This window comes from Onychostoma macrolepis, chromosome 17 (assembly GCF_012432095.1).
Source record: "Onychostoma macrolepis isolate SWU-2019 chromosome 17, ASM1243209v1, whole genome shotgun sequence".
Taxonomy (NCBI): domain Eukaryota; kingdom Metazoa; phylum Chordata; class Actinopteri; order Cypriniformes; family Cyprinidae; genus Onychostoma; species Onychostoma macrolepis.
In genome coordinates, this window is record NC_081171.1 from 24719121 (window position 1) to 24738317 (window position 19197).

Here is a 19197-nt window from a genome sequence, read left to right on the forward strand (position 1 = left end):
AAAAAATAAATAAATAAAATAATAAATAAATAAATAGTAGCGAAGGCAAAACCTTGTTTTGTTGAAATAAGACACATAAAGATGAAGTTTAGACACAATTAGTTTAAATATTTAGTTTTATGTGAGAATTGGTACTTTGTTCCAGTGATTTGCAATGTCGATAAAGCTACACAATGCCATAGAAACAAAACAAAACAAAAAAATATATATATAGGGTTGGCAAAAGCTTGTTTTTTTTTTTGGAGCCATGGCTGGTTAGAACAAAAACTCTGATTGACTTGTTACTTCTGGTTAGGTCACAATATTGGGTTTAGGCCTGTGATTCTCAAAGAATGTTGTTTCAGGACCAGCAACATATTCTAATTAAGGAACATGCTCTACTCGGCTAAATCACAGTGTGGAGAAACAGAGTATAATATTGAAAAACAAGAACTGGGAGATTATTTTTAGCATGGTCTCATCTGGTGACACAAGCTGAAACAAGGTCATGAAATAAGGGCCATTTCATTTCAGACGTCTCAGCTGTATTGATAGTGATGTTTACTGTGCGTCTCTTGTTAGAGGAGCTTTACTCTTGTTGCTATTTGGAGATCAGAGGACTGCAACATAAGACAGATATTGAATAGCAAACCCTCATACGCACGACACAGACACTGTCCGTTTGTAAACTCTAAGCCTCATACCATTGCTTATCAGGAAGCAGAGAATGAGGACGCCAAGAAGCTACAAATGGATTTAAAGCCTGAGTGGAAAAGAAGAAAGCAAGCAGCACTTATTCATACAAATGAGTGGCTCTGCATTTTCCAAATGAGATTTGCATACAATTTTTGGTGGTTCTGTGTAATTTAAACTGCAAAACAATTTTGTGCATGAGGAGAAGTGGCATTATATGGCATGGTGCAGGAATTGAGAATGTGCGTTTGTGTGTGAGCACTCCGTTTGTGTTCAAGACTAGTACTTTCTGAACCCAAGTGGTCATGGTTTAGCTTGTTAGTACGACCCTGTTAGCTCCTTCTCATATGACAGTCTCAGCTTCGGGTTATTATAGTACATATTAGTGTTACTTGATGTTCCAGAAAGTCTGGTTGATCAAGAGCATGCCAATAAATAAGATTTAGTTGTATTTTTGATCAAATTTGAAAGATGAAGTACCAATTTTTTTTTTGATTCGCAGGTGAGCGTATTAAACCAAAACATTTTAATATGAGTCTGTTCTTAAGAATCAGATAAAACCACTTGGGAGAGAATTCAAGAGTCAACAGAATAGAGTTGAAGTCAATAGACTTGTTTGAAAGGACCAGAGACACAGGAGGATTACTAAACCATTGATTTATGTGTGAACACAGTAGCAAAAGTAATTCAAAAATTCAAAAGAATGGACTTGTGTCAAGGTCCCAGAGACAATCGGGCCTTTACTTGAAGCATCTATTTCTTGATGACTGATTTTTGCTAAGAAAAGAACAGGGAAAAGCCAAGCAAGTGTCTCTGAGCTGGCAAAAGCTACACATAAAGCACTTACTGTAGCCAGAGCCCAAGAAATGCATTTAGTCTTGTTTGAGGCCCATATATATAAAAAAAAAAAAAAAAAAGAATACTTTTGGGAATCCGTACTTTGGTCTCATGAGACCAAATTAATCATTTTGGATCTAACAGAATCCAAAATGCTATGCCGCTAATAGTGGAGGAGTGCAGTGAGAAATTCCTGTTCCCGACAGAAAAGATCAGTGGGAGTAAGGTTCATTTAAAGGGATTTATGAGTGCTGAAGGGTAGCTTTATCAATAGTGTCATGAATTCACCTACCTGGTCTCATGCCATAAACGTACCTGAGTGCACTTTTTAGCGAGACGCAAAATACGTACCAATAAGTATATCACTGCAGTTTCCAAAAGAAATGAACACTAGAGGCAGTAAAACACAGACGCCTTTCATTCCTTTTCACATACATTTACAGAGTTTCGATTTATACAGTGTAATTTTCACACAATTACTTGAAGAATATCATGTTATGACTTCAAAACAATATTAATATGTTGGGAGATTTGAAAACTGATGCTTTTGAACGTTAGCATCACAAATATCCAGCTTCATATCTATGGGTTTCATGGATGGTAGGTTTGTTCGGTAGATGTACTTGAGAGCTGAGGAGCTCCGGTTTGAATCCTATGTAACTACGGTTCAACAAAATGGTTCAAATCTGCATATAATGAAGTTCAAATAGCATGATTGCATCAACAACTGCATTTTTAATATCAGTTTTGCATTTGTCAACACTATCGGGTAGGTTTAGGGTTGGGTTTGGTGTGGGGCATATTTCCAACACGACAGAGCATTAATTTTTAGCGAAGGTCCCCAGATATTTGAATTCTGAACCGCCGCAATACGTACCTGAAGCAATGCAATAAAAACACAGCAATACGTACCTATATCAACGTAATAAAAACGTGCCAGGGTTTACGTATTGAACCCATATTTTAGCACCACTCAGTGGACATTTTCTCTATGAAACTCTGGCGAAACGTGCAGTAAGGTACATAAAAACGGTCTTGCTAAAAAGTGCACTCGGGTACGTTTATGCCATGAGACCAGGTTGGAATTCACACATGTAATATGGAATTTTGAAACAGAAGATGCTACCACCTTCTCATTCCCAGCACTGTTTGTTGCTTTTTCAACATGACAGTGACTTTCAACATTCTCCCACGGTTAACATCCTGCAGAGGACAAGTATTTCACCTGACCTTAACACTATTGAGTGCCTGTGGGGGATTTGTAGAGACAAGTCTAGCAATACTCCCTATCAAACATCAGGGCACTCCAGAAGGTCATCTTAAAGTAGCTAAAAAAGACAGATGTGACAATTTGTCATGAACTTGTACAGTCAATGCAAATAAGGGTCAGAGCAGTATACTTAAAAAAAAATGACATACATACTAGAATGACACATTTGCAACCCTTAATTTAAGCAAATTTGCCTAATTTACTTAATTCACAGAGATTCATGACATTTGTTTCTTGCACTCTCAAAATTAATGAACCTATTTCTATTTGTCTGTCCAAACATCACATTTTAGCCACAGTTGAGTTTGTCTTTTACACTGTAGTCAACCCGGAGCTAACCATGCCATGTCACAATATTTATATTCGAGTTTACCTTTTTGATTAAAGGAGGTAAAGTTTGATGTGAATTTTTCTTATAATGCAGTATTGGATATAATGCAACATTTACTTTTGGCAAAACCTAAAAATCACCATATACATACACACACACTTGTGAAAAAAGTACAGCATTCCATGTGGACACAGTACAGGGTACCATGGCCAACCCTTCCCACTGTAAAGCCCTAAATCCACACAAAAAACAATACAGACGGACCCAGATGAGTTCCAGACAAAACTGTTAAAACTATAACAAAACAGAGTAGCAGTGCAGTCAGTTACTTGATGTTCGTTAGGCTTCAGTTAAGATCACTGGAAATCCCTGGATGTGCAATCAAACCTGCTGGACATTGAACAGAAAAAGTTGCTCATAAAAACAAACAATAAACTCCATACATGCATATAAAACGGTACAATGCTGCAATACACATGGTCGCTCACCACGCAGGATTACAGCTACTTGCATGCCCATGACTAAAAATAAACAAGGTTGTAAGCCTCTCCATTGAACAGGCAAAAAGCATTTTTAAAACAGGGACCTGAACTGGCCAACAGCCAGCACACATGACAGACAGGAGGATAACCCAACTGCTAGCACTCATTCAACGCGCCACATGTCACAAAGGGGCGGTACCAAGGATGATGCATCCCAAGCAGCCAAACACTTCCCTCTTTTATATTCACAACATAGGCACTAATAGGCTCATGAAACTTACACAACTGACCAGTCATAATGAAGTACAAACATTGATTGGTTCACCTGTTTGAGCAGCGCCAGCCAATCATATCGGGGATATACCTCACTCTGCTACATATATATATATGTGTGTGTGTGTGTGTGAATATGTATAACCAACTTATATCCAACTGTTTGTATACATACAGCACAATGATGTAAAGTGATATATACTATATTGTCCTTGTAACTGTATATTACATATATTTACAAATATTATTTTTTTTTTACTTGACTTGAGATGAATAGGACTGGTAACAGATTGTACATCAACGTGTTGTACCCCCCTTACTGAAATCCTAAAATGACTTTGTTGAAATACATTCTGAAGTACTAGTTAGGTACATGTATGTATGAACCTTTGTTGACAGCTGTTTCAAAGCTCCCGAGTTACTCTTAACAATATTTGATCATCGTTCCTCATATGCCATGAACACACACACAGTCACACTCAGACACACATGCACACATCAGACATCTAGTGCTTGCCTTCCCTCTCACAGTCATGCTTGATTTTCTTTCAGTATATTGGTTATGGCTCTCATCGACAACACAGGTGTGAGAAATCCCACACGTTAGCATTTGTCTTGGTAATCCATATAGGAAATTGAATTGGCCAGTGATGCTTGAGAACACATCATTCTGAAATCCGGCCATGGTGAAATTCTGCTGGGCTCATACGAAGGGTCATCATACAGCGATCAGAGGTCAACAGGAAACTAATTGAGGTCTCTTCACTCTGCCCCATTCTCCATGCCTGTGCAGACGTCTAATGGGCTGTACCAGGGCATTATGGGATCAGAACAGATCTTCTTTGATTTGCTGAGGTGAATGATGAAGGCACTAGTGGTTCAGATGTTATAAAGTCTGGTGTGGTGTTTATGTGGTGACCCCTTGCCTCTGTTCCATTACACGTGGGTGGATTTTTGCAATAAAAGGGACAATTCACACAAAAATAAAAATTCTGTCATTTACTTGCCACCATATTGTTCCAAACCTGTATAAGGTTTTTCTCTGGAACACAGACAACATATTTGTATGTATGTCAACTGTTTTTTGTCCTTACAGTGAAAGTCAACTGGGCTTTAAACAAGACTGGACCCCATCTTTTTTTGTGCTCCACAGAAGAAAGAAAGCCATACAGGTTTGTAATGGCATGAGAGTGAGTAAATTATGACAGAATTTTCATTTTGGGTTGAAATATGTCTTTAAAAGTTTGTGTTTGTTCTTTGTTCTTTAGCATTTATTTAAGCTTTGTGTATCTTACAGATCCAGAGCTTCTTCACACATTCAGACCTTGCTCTACTGCATGAGCTATACAGGAATGCTTTTGAAATGAAACAGTTTGATGTAGTACTGTATGAAAACATACTGTAAGTTTAATACTTGCCAACTTCATTTCTGGTTGAAAAAGAACTAGGCTCCAAAAACAGCTTTGGCTACAAAAACATCAGAATCCCATATTTACATGTCAATATATCAATATATTAAAGTATTTGAATATCAGTTGAATAGGTTGGGCATTGCTGTTCTGTTTATAATACCTGTTGTTATCTCTCACAATATTAAGCTCACCAAACCCAAAGATCATGATTAAATCTACATCATGAATATATTGGAACAAACATTACAGAGCCAAGTGATATTTTGCTTTCTAAACCAGTCCTGTCATAACCTGATCGTTATTCAAGCAGTAAAACTCATTTTTGCCAAAATGAAGAAAATTTCAAATCCATTTAAATTTAAGTTAGTCATTTTGAGAGTTGTCTCCAATTCTCTTGTGCCTTGACTCAATTTGTAATAACTTGCTTAAGTTCACATGCTTTTGGGGGGGATGCATATCACATCAAATCTTGTCATTATTAAACTGAATATGCAGCTCTCAGCTTTTTCGTCTGAGTGATAAAGTGTGGTTGTAGGGCTCTGAGACTTACACATCTGGAGGGAAGGCAATGTACCAAACTCAATTCATAGCTCTGACAATGTTTCTGAGACGTGTCACCTCAAGCTCTTTGGGAAAAGATAAAAATTATAATTGATTTCAATGAAGGTGGCTCATATTCCATCTTTGGTGCTGAAGAGGCAGCTTGTAAAACCACAGGAGTGAGAAACTCATCTGCTTCTTTAACAAGCTGTGCAAGTCCTTCTATATGATTCACTCGTGAAAGGAGTGTACCAAATACGAGTGAGCTTTCTATGAAGACAGCATTTTTGAGCAGCCCATTTCACTCCTAAGTTACAACACATCCACATAAATATGAGGTTTGATTTGTTACATACTTCCTAATAAAAATATACTTAATTATTATAAATATAATTATACATTTCACAAACCAAAAACAGGCCATTAAGCATTTACAAATCTGATTTATCACCTTCAACACCATCAACCATCAGAACCTTCAGTCCACCCTCTCATCATTGGGCATTACAGGAACTTAACTTTGCTGGTTTGAATCTTACCTCACAGGTAGGTCTTTCAAGGTTGGGATATTCAAAGCACATCAGTTAACCACAGGTGTACCTCAGGGATAAGTTCTTGGACCCCTCCTGTTCTCCATATACACCACATGGGACCCACTATACAGGAGTATACAATGTTTTCTCCTACAATGACTATGCTGATGACACACAGCTTTCCTTCTCATTTCAACCAAATGATTCCACAGTAGCTGCATAGATCTAGATAAATCACTTTCCAGAACATTTTCATTCACTGTTTCCGCGGGGTCTTAAAAAGTCTTAAATTTAGTTGTATCAAATTTAAGGCCTTAAAAAGTCTTAAATTGTAAAGGAAAGTCTTATGATTTCAAGAGGCCTTAAATTTGGGGACGGAAAGACCAGAATTGCGATATGGCTGTATCCGAAATCGCCCCCTATACCCTCATTCACTATTCCTACATTAGTCCACTCATACAGTTCACTTGAAGGAGTGAATGAAAACGAGTGAGTGAATTCGGACACTGAGTGCACCGGAAGGACTAGCCGCTTTTGCATATTTGCTTGCTGTTTAATAATCATTTGAAACGGGCAGCTCCAGTAGTAAGATTGAAGGATTTATCTTGAACTCGAGAACGTCCACTATGGTTTCGAACACCACTTAAAATGGCTGTCCCCTCAAATAGTGCACTATAAATAGTGCACCTCAAATAGTGCACTATTTGAGGGTATAAGGGGCGATTTCGGATACAGCCAAAATCTGGTGCTGCCCTGCTTTGTTTTCTGCCGTTACCGGGGAAACAGTTATATTTCTACTAAATGCTCCACCTGCTGGCAAAGAATGAATGTGCAATTTCAATAAAATTGTTGTTTTGGTCAGAGTTCAGACAAATGTGAAAATCCACCCATGTTTTTACACTGTAAACACGCAGAGCTTTAAATGTGAACTGGTGGACTGATAAGAAAACAATACATTATAAAATCATAGGGGTGTGCGATATGGTCTGCAATAATATCGTAATTGTAGTTTTAACGATGTGTGATTTGACATTATCGAGTATATCGCAAAAAGCAAACAAAACACACCCGCAGAGTGTGCACATACATTACGTGATGAAGTCTAGTAGGTTAGACTAGTGCGCGTGCGCATTTGGAGTGCCTTCTTTTACTGCATGAATCAGTCTATTAAAATGCATTTAGAATTATCACATAATTCAAGATATGGGGGCAGAAAAAGTATATATTTATATCAGTTCATATAGTTAATATCACAAAGAGTGCCGTTTTTTTTTTCTCCAAAAGTCAGCACGATTACAAATGTGATATTGATTTTATGCAACAGTTCAATAAACAAAAAGTTAATATTAAGAGACTTATGTTTTAGACACCATATTTACTGTTTTGCTCTAATTCGCCAACAAAAATAATTCCAAACACAGCCACAGCGCTGTTTTGTGTCTCTGAGCAACATGATGGTGTTTTGTTCCTGAATGAATCAACTGTTTAAATGATTCAATTCAATGGCAATGACTCACTTATTAACTGTGACTTGCTGCCACCTACTGGCGGTTTTAAATTCACATTTAAAGTATATTTAAATTTTTTTAAATAATTTCAAACATCAGTTTTGAAAGTTTTATGTTTAAAATATCAAAACATTATTTATGCATTTGTAACTGCAGGTTAAAGTATTCCATGTCCCGCAGAGCTGCATTAAACTGTTTGTAAATACATCTAAATGCCACTTCAAATGCAGGTTCTGTGTTTCCTCTGCACTGCAAAGATGAATTCTGTTGATACTCAAAAGATGATGCACACTTTTAGAAAAAATGGCTTAAAGGTAAAAATACCCATACAACTTGTTGGAAAATATTATTTTATATCACTGCACTCTCAGAACTAATGGTTCAAAAGCTGTCACTGGGGCGGTACCTTTTCAAAAGGTACACTTTTGTACCTATTAGGTTCAAATATGTGCACTAATATGTACCTTTAAAGTACCAAAATGGACCCTTTAGGTACAAACATGTACCTTTTAAAAAGGTACCTCCCCAGTGAAAGCTTTTGTACCTTTATTTCTGAGAGTGTGCTGTGAACTGACCACACAGAATATGAAGAATATCAAAAATTCAGGAGTCAGCTGTCTACGGTAGTCCTTCAAATACCAGCACAATAACACACTCAGCAAATTATCGTCTAATTATCGTTATCGATAAAATTCCAGAAAATATAATTTTTGTCAATATTGCACACCCCTAATTTATGTTATTTCATTTATATAACAATTTATTCATAATAATTGTTTAAATGAATATAATATATATATATATATATATATATATATATATGTATATATATATATATTTTGACTCATCCATTTTCTTACAAATGGTTTAAAGGCTGAAATGTAAAGTTTATAATTTGTAAAACTTTTTGTTTTTTTGAAAACTTGTATCTGAACTGTAAATTATGCTTTTTACAGTAATTTTACAGTTTAATATGGTACTATAGGCATTGCCGTACCCCGCTCATATGGTATTAAATTTATTTGTGCAGGTCTTAAAAAGTCTCAAATTTGAGCTTAAAAATCCTGCAGAAACCCTGTTGAAAACTCTTCTGTGAGCACTTTCCTGCTGGGAGGGGAAAAAAGTTTTTCCTCTATCCCTTCACTATTTCTTAATCCCTCTGTATTCTAGCCTGTACTATTCTGGGGTGCATTTCCCAAAAGCAACTATGGTTGCAAGTTTTGTTGTTACCAATAGAGTTCAGTGGAACTTGCAACCATAATTAGCTAACGATGCTTTTGGGAAATGCAGCCCTGAACAATGTTTGAAATTTTGTATTGCTAGCACTTCTCGTGTTGTTGCCACCTAAAGATGAATTGCTTGCTGTATTCCTCATTTGTAAGGAACTTTCTGCTAAATGAGTAAATGTTAATGTAAATATCTTTTTGATTCATGAATGATCCATAGTCTAATGTAAATGTAAATTTAACTCTTTTTACCCCAAAAGCCTGTCCCAATACCCACATTCGGGGGTTTGGCGACCTAAGAGTGCGTGCCTGTTTTTATTGGTTTACCAATGAAAACTGGTATCACTGGTCAGTTCCATTTTTTCCTCATGCACTTATTCGTTAAGCTAAATAGCCAATCTGAGTTCTCTTTCTCACCAACAAGCTCGGTTGCTGAGTCAACATGCAGAATTGGCCGAAAAACAGCCAACGGTGCAGGACTCACTGAAAAAAAAAAATATATCAATTAAAAAATAATAAAATAGCTAAAGTGTCTCCCAACAGGTAATGAAAAGTTTTACACACACAACGCGGTCTTCACTCATGCACACACCTGGGCCAAATACAGAAAATATGTCATATAAAATGTTAATTTTGGAAACAAAAAGGTCTGATTTAGATAACATCAATATAGCAATATATAAAGCAGAAGTCACTTTTAAACCAAGGCAATTTCATGTGACTGTCTTGAAAATGAGAAAAATCTGCCTGGGGAACTTTTTCGTCCTTACGCAGAACTTACGATTGCATCAATTCCTAGTGGACTGACTGAATTTTACACGCAAAATTTTGTCAAGCATTAGTATATGTTACCTCACGTTTAAGATTCTGTCTTTGGGCCTTTGTAGAAATTGGGCAGTAAGATAGTTTGCTATTTTTTGGGAACAGACCCTATTGAGCAGTTTCTAGAAGGTACTTGAAACCAAGGTGGAGAAATGAATCAACCACCCGCAAGCAAATAGCTTCCTTGCCAGTTCAGAATTAATTTTGACACTCTGCGTGCCTGAAGTTTATTGCCCCGTTTCCACAAAGTCAGTCAAAGACATGCAGCTGATACAACCTCTGTGATTTTTATAAAAGGCTGTCTTTTTTTCAACTGTTTTTTTTTTTTAATATTTTTATTTCATCTGTAGCTTGCATTGTATTCATCAAACAAAGAGTAAAATGGCATGCATTGGGAATAGGGATGCAATGAGCTTTCCCACAGCCTATGCAAAATGTATGACATGAGCAGTGCAGCACTAGACTGCTTTTCAATCGCCCCAACAAATGTGGACCAATAAAACAAACAGGGTGGTTCAAAGGGAAAACTTTTTACTTTAATCAAACATCCTTGGGTGCTATAGTTGAGAGGTGGCCAGAACGGGGAGAACCTAGATCGCACTGTAAGTGGAACACTGGCAACTAGCCTGATTTATGGCTTCTCCAGATATGATAGAGCGCTAGGGGGGAGCCTTTTGTAAGTGCATATTTTGCTGCAATTTATCACAACACCTCCACCCTACAGTACTCTTGAGTTTTGGGGGACTGCAAGAGGAGCCATTGATAAAACAAATCTTTTTACTACAAGAAGCACACAGGCTCCCAAAAACAGATACACCCGAAGGCACTTTGTATTCTGAGGCGCTCCAGCCTGCATAGTTCATTCAAATGGAGTGTTACTAATGTAATGAATCTAAGCACCAGCATACTAGTGAATTACTGCTATACCACTTGATAATTTTGCATTTACAAAAACAACAGCGACTGTAAGCAATTAAAGGAACAGTTTAACCAAAAATTAAATGCACCATCATATCATCCATAATATGACATTCTTTCTTCTGTGAAAGACACAATTAGATGCTTTAAAGATTTTTCACTTTGGTCTTTTCGTTGAAATGGATGTACATAACAACAAAGGACTGTCAAGCTTCATAAAACACAAGCAAAAGTATCATAAAACTAGTCAATATAACTTGTGATTTATTTATTTTAATTTTTAAATTCATAATGCAACACAAGTGCACTATACTCAGTGTTACTGCAAAACCTGCTATAGTAATTCTAGGGTTATCTTACTGTGAACTACGGTATTGGCAAAGAAACAGTTTAAACAGAATCTTGCAAAGATAATTTTAACAACAACAGATTCCATTGATGGACAAAAATATATGTTTTCGTTTTCTGGATGAACCATCCCTTTAAAGTTACAGTTTTTCATAATTGACAACTATTTTGATTGAAAATGTTCTCTTTTGAATTCCTTGAACAGTTGCAGAGCATTCAGAAGATTTGGCCATTTCATCTGCGAGGCGGTTTTCAGCCATTTGCACGTTTTATTCCACCTATTTTGCCCATTAATAAGAACATTGTGAAGAATTCACTGTTCACTGTTCTTTTCATTACTGCATGAAATGAAACTGCACTGTCTATTTCAAAGGCTTGTACATTCATTCTGAATACAGTGTAGAGGCTCCGATTTACTGTGAATGATGTGTCGAATATTAATGAAGCCGATTCATCCCCCTCTACACCACGCTATCTGTTATCACTGGCCCCCACATATGAATAAAACAACCCAACTTTATTTTCTGTGGATGTAGGTCCAGGGAGGCTAGTACAAAAAAAAAAAAGAAAGTGTTTCCTCGCACAGCACAGATGCTTTGTTCGGATTCAACAGCTCCTCTGCTTCAGTAAGATATATACTAAAACATGGAAGAGGCTCCAGGCTGGGTCATAAAGCATTCTGTATGCTTATGGAAAGCTCGTGTAACTCAACTTGGTAATGTGTATCAAATGATTGAAAAACTGTCCATATATTCACACACACACACACACACACACACACACACAGGTGTTAAATCAAGGAGCAAGTGTCAGCTCTTAGGAGAAACATCCCAAGCATGAACGTATTATGAGTAATGGGAGCCAATGAACCAGTGAGATGAACATTGAAATATGGTAGGACATGGTGAAATGAGATATCATCTGGTATTCTGCATTGCAATGTAAGATTATTACTGCTATACTCATTTGTTCTCACCGCAAGAAAACTTGAGCAAGCAAGTATGGTAAGATATTTCATCCCTAAACTATTTGTTACGTAAGTGATGTCCTTGCATGCAACTTTTTCAAAAAGACTTCTTAAAAATAGTCTTTTAATAATGAATTATTTCCAATAAACCTTTTAATGAGTGTGCAGATTGCACAAGCACAATAAAACTGATTTAAGAAATAGTTAAAATACTATTTATTTACATACTTAAAAGTGTCAAAAAAACAAAAAACAAACAAACAAACAAAAAAAAACCTCCATATGACTCATACACTCTTCTGAAGTCATTCAAAGTCAACTTCGTTTGGCAAAAAGATTCATTCACAAAGCAAACACTGCTGCCTCTTCTCCTATGAACTGTCCATAGAGAGTTCGTTATATTTACTAAAAATTGACATTTTTAGATGAATTATGAGGTTGTATTTAGATCCAGAATTATACAAATGCAATACATTATTATAATTTTGAAAGATTAGATCCTCAAAGTTGAAAACATTCCAAACGAATAGAAACCAAGATTGTACAATTTTCCTGAATCCGACCTGCCACTGTCATCGTCATATTTCTGATGCACTGGCTTACATAACGTCGCAGGAAATCCCAACTCTAGATGTCAAATCTGATTTCAACAATGCAATACTTACAGTAACCTTGTCTTAATTAAACAACCTTACCATTAAACGGATGTCTCTTTCATACCATAACAATTAGAATACAGCACGCAATTAGTCACTCTATTTCCGGGAATGATAACACACCCGAATGGCAGGCTGTTAAAATCCCTGTGCTATGAGAACATTAATGAGCTTGTCACGATGGCAGGGATCAGACCAATAAGTGCGCCATACTTCCATCTAGCGGAGGAAAAGAAAAGCGGTATACACTTAATAATGATTTCATAACTTTCTTCAATAACGTAGACGGACAGTATTACATTATAATTAACCAGTGGTTAATGTACAATCGGTAATTAGAAATGGCATTTAATTTATGCATTTTAAATCAGTTATTTAATCTTAGATTTAAAAGTATGCATGGTTCTATTTTGCATTCTTTTTCTTTTTTTTAATACAATGTTTTTTTTATATTATAAACTAAAAAAAATAAATAAACTAAAAATAAAAATTGAGAAACAAATATATATATATATATATATATATTATATATTATTATTTTTTTTTATTTATTTTTTTTCTAGTTGGTCTGCCCCTCTTTTGCTTTAATGAAACCATGCACTCGAGCTGGCATAAACTCCACAGGTTTTTGCAAAGCTTGGTGATCCATGCTATCCTATATAATTTGAAAACTAATTTAATGGAACTAATTAAGTTTTAGCTTTTGTATAGAGTTAACAAAGCAAGGTCTATCTATCTATCTATCTATCTATCTATCTACAGTATCTAAGCAAAGCTTTCCAGCAAAACTTGAAGCACAAAACATTAAATAGGCTATTTATATTCCCTCATTTCGTCATTCATTTCCTATAAATCTCGGATGAAATCCCAGTTTCTTTTATAGTCTAAAAGACCGGTAAAAGTGATAAATGGAAAATGTTTTATTGCATTGTTTAACCTATACCTTTTCTGTGGTATTTAAGGATGACATTGGCGTATTTTAGGATTGTGGTAAAACTGATACCAAATAAGAAACCAATAGTGTAGTTGATCTAATAGTGTAATTAGTAGCCTATACTTCAATTGATTAGAATAGGTGTAAATCTCTTTTTTTGAGAGGCTAAATAAAAAAGTGTGTCTGCGTTTTGGCGCATCTAAGCGCTCGATCCAATCGCTCTGCGACGTGGAATGATATAATTACAGAGGCTGTGAATGATTCTCTGAGTAGCTAAATTATTGGGAGGCGATGCTCGTCATACACAGATATTCATTAAAAACTAATTACAGCGCAATGCCGTCATGCGGAGGTGTCATCTCGGTCATTTCAGTGAGTTTCTAGCGCCGTAACGAGCGTCGACTCCAATCACTGTAGTTTTAAGAGGCTCGAAACGTGTCCCTTATATTCACGTCTAACGACCTGCAGCTGGTGGTGACCTCATAAAGAGATGCAGAAGTGAGTTTCACAAAACCGAAAAAAAAAAAAAAAAAAAAACGGAGAGCCGTGGTGGCACGCGCACAGAGCGCTCGCGACACGCGGCATTTGCAGCCTCAAATGAGCAGCTCGCTCTGAAAAGGCTCCCTCGTTTTGACTGGCTGCGCAGGTAAGACCCGCTGGATTTAGACAGACCACGTCCAAAAAAGCGAAAAGTATTCTTAGGTACCGTATATTAAAAATAAACTTTTGCTTACGATCGGCAGAAACGCGGTGAGCTATGGATTATGTTTGATTTCAGCGCTCGCAGTTTGTCGTGTAAATATGTTGGCTTGTCGAAAAGTGCACACGTTAAACGTCTAAGGATCTGTAGTTATACGACTGTTGAGGATATTTTAAAAAAGGATACTGCACCTCTGCTCGTGGTATTGCATGCATATACAAGGAGCCTTTGAGCAGCCCTGGAGAACTTGTTAGGCATACCAAGAAGCTCGAGAGGCGAGTCTTTTTTGTGCGGGTTAATGAGCCTACCAAGGAAATAGCTATTTTTTTTTTTTTTTTTTTTTGTGTGTGTGTGGATGATTCGTCTTTAATATGCGGGAATTAAACAGCAACCTCAAGAGCTTTGATAAAAGCAAACACATCTTAATGCACAAGGAGAAGAAATGTAGACTCGACTAGCTCTCCATTCGTTTCCTGATTCAGCACCCCATTTGGAGAGAGTGAGGGTGCCGGAGTGAAAGCAGAATCAACAGAAAACAGGATTTTTTCAGCCTAAATCATGATCGCGCGGATACTCTACTTTTTTCTTTGGTCTGCGGCATTTCTACCCGAGCTGCAGTGCGCTTCTCAGAGAACCGCGGACGCACTTGCTACTTTTCCCACGTCCACGTTCATCAACGGCACCGACAGAAAGGACTCCAACCAGACCTCCACCTCTCGGATCAAAAGGAAGACGCTCTCGGTGGATTTCGCCGTCCCGTCGCTGTTGCGTTACTACTTGGCTCTGTTTATAAAGCGCCCGCTTAACGGAGACTGTCTATCGTTTAAAGGATGTTACACGGTGCGCGCCAACTTGCTCATGCGCTGCGTTCCGTTGCAAAAAAACATCGCCAGTTTGCTTGATGTAAAGTTGGCAGCGATGAACGTCAACAGATCCAGCACTGGACAGCTCCCGTATCGACAGAAGCGGCCTGTGCCTAAAGTTTTGAATTTGGGTTTGACCACCGCCAGTCGAAAGTCCAATCAAGTTGTGGTGGAGGTGGGCGAGGAGATGGTTAAAACGGGATGCGGAGGGCTGCACGTGTACGAGGACGCGCCAGTTGTGTTCCTGGAAATGGACCTAACGCGGATTTTGGAGTGGTGGCTGGGGGCGGAGGGAGGCCGGCTCAGGGTCCGAATCATGCCCGAGCGGAAAGTGCAGGTCCCGGGGAAAGAGGACAAGTACTCTGCTGCCATCAGAGCTTCGGACGCTCGCCTCTTCCTACACATAGCCTCGAGTGGTAAGATTTCAACTTTATAGTGTTCAATTTGCAGAGTAATTACATGCAGAGCCGTTGCTCTAGAAGATTAAAGGGTGGAAGTATTTCAGGACCCACAAGTCCAGGGTGGGTACAACGACTTATAAATGCTATTAATATATATATATAGAGTCAGTTTCTTGTTTGTGCTCTGTTACTGCAATAGTAAGGCATTGTATTAATTTATTACACAGTTCTGTGGAACTTGAATCTCATTGGTCAATTACAATGTTCTGCTGTCAGATGTTTCTTAATAATGATCAGTGCTATGTATTTTAATCTCCATGTAATGGTTTATTTGCCAAGTAGCTGCATAATAAGCCAGTCAGACGGCCATTATTGCAAATAAATCCCTCCAAGGTGAAGCCAAACTGATGGTAATCATCCTGCTGGGGGTTTATTTTTGTATTATCCCTTACATACAATATATACAACATGGACTCTATGGTTAGAAAAGTTTGTGGACAGCAAAAAGTTTTCCACTGTGTTTTGGTTATGAGGTTCGTCACCTCCCCTTTTGTACTGTTGCAATGTTATCAATCTTGGTAATTCATTGGCTGTTCAAAAGGGTGGCACTGCAACACCAGTAAAGACTAAACAGCATCACAGTATGCACACCAAGGGACACTTTTTGCAAAATTGCATAGATGCAAAAAATATTTGATGGCTTTCCTCACTCCTCCTGTAAAATTCAAAACTGTTGACATGGAAAAAATGAGGATTTTCTCATCCTGATTTAATGTTGAGATCCTCAGTGTTATCCTCACTGCAGTGGCCATTGGAGAAGCTTTCATTAATTACTTGGCATTAGCAACTTTTTCTGGTTATCACTTTGCAATGATGTTTGAACTATTCTTATCAACAAATCAGTTTACCCTCTTCCCCCAAATGTGACCCTGGACCACAAAACCAGTCTTAAGTGTAAATTTTTCGAAATTGAGATTTATACATCATCTGAAAGCTGAATAAATAAGCTTTCCATTGACGTATGGTTTGTTAGAATCGGACAATATTTGGCCGAGATATTTGAAAATCTGGAATCTGAGGGTGCAAAAAAGTATTGAGAAAATCGCCTTTAAAGTTATCCAAATGAACTTCTTAGCTATGCATATTATTAATCAAAAATTAAGTTTTGATATATTTACGGTAAGAAATGTACAAAATATCTTCATGGAACATGATCTTTACTTAATATCCTAATGATTTTTGGCATAAAAGAAACATTTATAATTTTGACCCATACAATGTATTTTTGGCTATTGCTACAAATATACCCCAGCGACTTAAGACTGGTTTTGTGGTCCAGGGTCACAAATGATCTGGGAGATCAGTCTGACCCAAACATGTTCTCAGAGACTGCTCAAAACTATAAAGTGCATAGACCTCAAGAGAAAGGTTTTTGCAAACACTGAATAAGTCCTGTGTAGGCTTTTTGTAGTAGGTTCTAAAATACAGGCTTTTATTCCAAATCATGGGCTATTTTGTCCAATAACCATTGATCATCTCAGTTTTTGTTATGATTGTGTTACTTTTAGGATGTTTTTTTGTGAGTCTCACAGCTTTTGCAGCTTTGATGATATTTGCTTGCACTGTACTGTACCGTGTACTGTAAATAGTACTTTATATCATCACTTTATGTTTAGCTCAGCATAATTACCTAAAAAGTATGTCACATTCTGTACACCTGTGAAATATGGGCTTTGATTGTTACACATTCTTTTTTACATTTCTTGTTCATCTTTGAAAGTGTTCTCAGTTCTTTGAGATACATTTTTGTGACACTCTTGACAAAGTTTTTTGGTGATTTTTATGTAGTTGCTTCTACCTGGATTGAAGTTTCTGGTGCAGCCCACATATTGTGATTTGAAAGGGCTCTGAAACCCTTCATCAGTGAAAGATGCTATTCAAGGCTGGTTGATTCTTTGCTCATTCAAAAATGTGATAAATATTCTATAGCCACCCACCATCAACCCTCTCTGTCAAATATATCCTTTTTAAGGAGCAGATCAATGAAATTGTGGTATTTTTTCTAGTGTGCTGCTGTTTTCCACATGAGTGCAGTGACCTTTCGTGCATTTTAAGTGGTGCATGGACAAATTATTGTTATAGACAGTCTAGATTTTTCATACCAATCATACTTTGATTACAGCAAAGATAGCTTCAGAGACTTGAGTGCCTCTTGAGTTATGAAATTACAAGAACTATAATCGTGCCCAAATAGAGATAAACTAGCTTTTTCTGTGATATCACAATCTTTTTCAGGTTTAAAAACATGAATTGGTCGGCGCCAATAGCCTCGTGGTTAGTGCGCCGACATATAGTGCAACTGTGCTCACGGCGACCCGAGTTCGATTCCCGTCTTGAGGTCCTTTGCTGATCCCGCCCCCACTCTCCACCCAGTGCTTTCCTGTCTGCTCTCTACTACTGTCCTATCTAATAAAGGCATAAAAAGCCCAAAAATATAACTTAAAAAAAAAACATGAATTGAATAAACCATCAAAAAGAAGATATTATTTAACACCCACATGAATTCAAAACACCGTGCCATAATATAATGTCATCTATGATCCTGTTAGTAGTCATCATATTTATAATACATGAAGTGTCTTTCTAAACTTTTTTTTGTTTAGATGTTAAAACTTTGATGTATGCAGAGCTACAGCTGTGTGAATGTGTATAAGTCCTTTGAAATTTTTAATGAATGAAATTCAAATGTAGTAATAATTATTTTAATATTAAAATATGTCTCATCATTAATTTATCATAGTTAACACATTCCAATTTATTTGGTGTGATTTTTAAACACATTGGCAGTGTTTCACGTATGTTTCACACTTGTTGAGCTCTGATAATAATTAAATTCATCAATACAAAGAGTGTAAATTACTTTCAGTAGTTCCATCTAGATTTCATTTATAAATAAATTTGCCATTAAAAGGTCATTTACTTGTAAATGAGAGTCTGAGTATTGAACTTTGTCACCTGTGGCAATGCCCTCTTAGAAATTCCAACAATTTTCAGTTCCAAACCCTTCTTACAGGGTTCGTAAAAAATATGCACGTCTCTAAAGTTAAAAGGCTTTACATTGAAGATGATGTCAGTGCATTGATATTGTGCATTCCAGTGTCTTTCAGTCTCCGAACATACAGAAATGTATGTGTGCGACATCTGAATACAAATGAGATCACAGTTTCCTGTTTGAGAGTAAAAGGTCTTGAACAGAAGGAAGTATGATCCGCGAAACATCAAATAATCTGTTACAAGAGTATCAAAGGCTTGTTGTCTTTTGCAGAGTGGGCAGTCTAATCCTTCAAGACTCCCTGAGGCCACTGGGACTTTCTCATCTGAGGGTCAGAAAAGTCATTAAGATTTCTCTCTCTCCCCAGGCCTGGTGCTTTGTGACATTGGCTGTCCTCTGCTGCTCTCAGCATTCTTCATTACAATCAAAATTTCCTCTTCACAAGCACACAA

The 19197-nt window shown here is 37.1% G+C and overlaps 1 protein-coding gene across 1 annotated transcript in view; it reads left to right on the forward strand.

Moving 5' to 3' along the window:
• Positions 1–14820: 14820 nt before the first annotated feature.
• alk (ALK receptor tyrosine kinase) overlaps positions 14821–19197 on the forward strand; it is a 473710-nt gene continuing 469333 nt past the window's right edge. The window contains 1 exon segment of the mRNA XM_058750233.1: positions 14821–15708. Within this exon segment, the coding sequence (XP_058606216.1) occupies positions 14988–15708 (721 nt within the window). The 5' untranslated portion in view covers positions 14821–14987.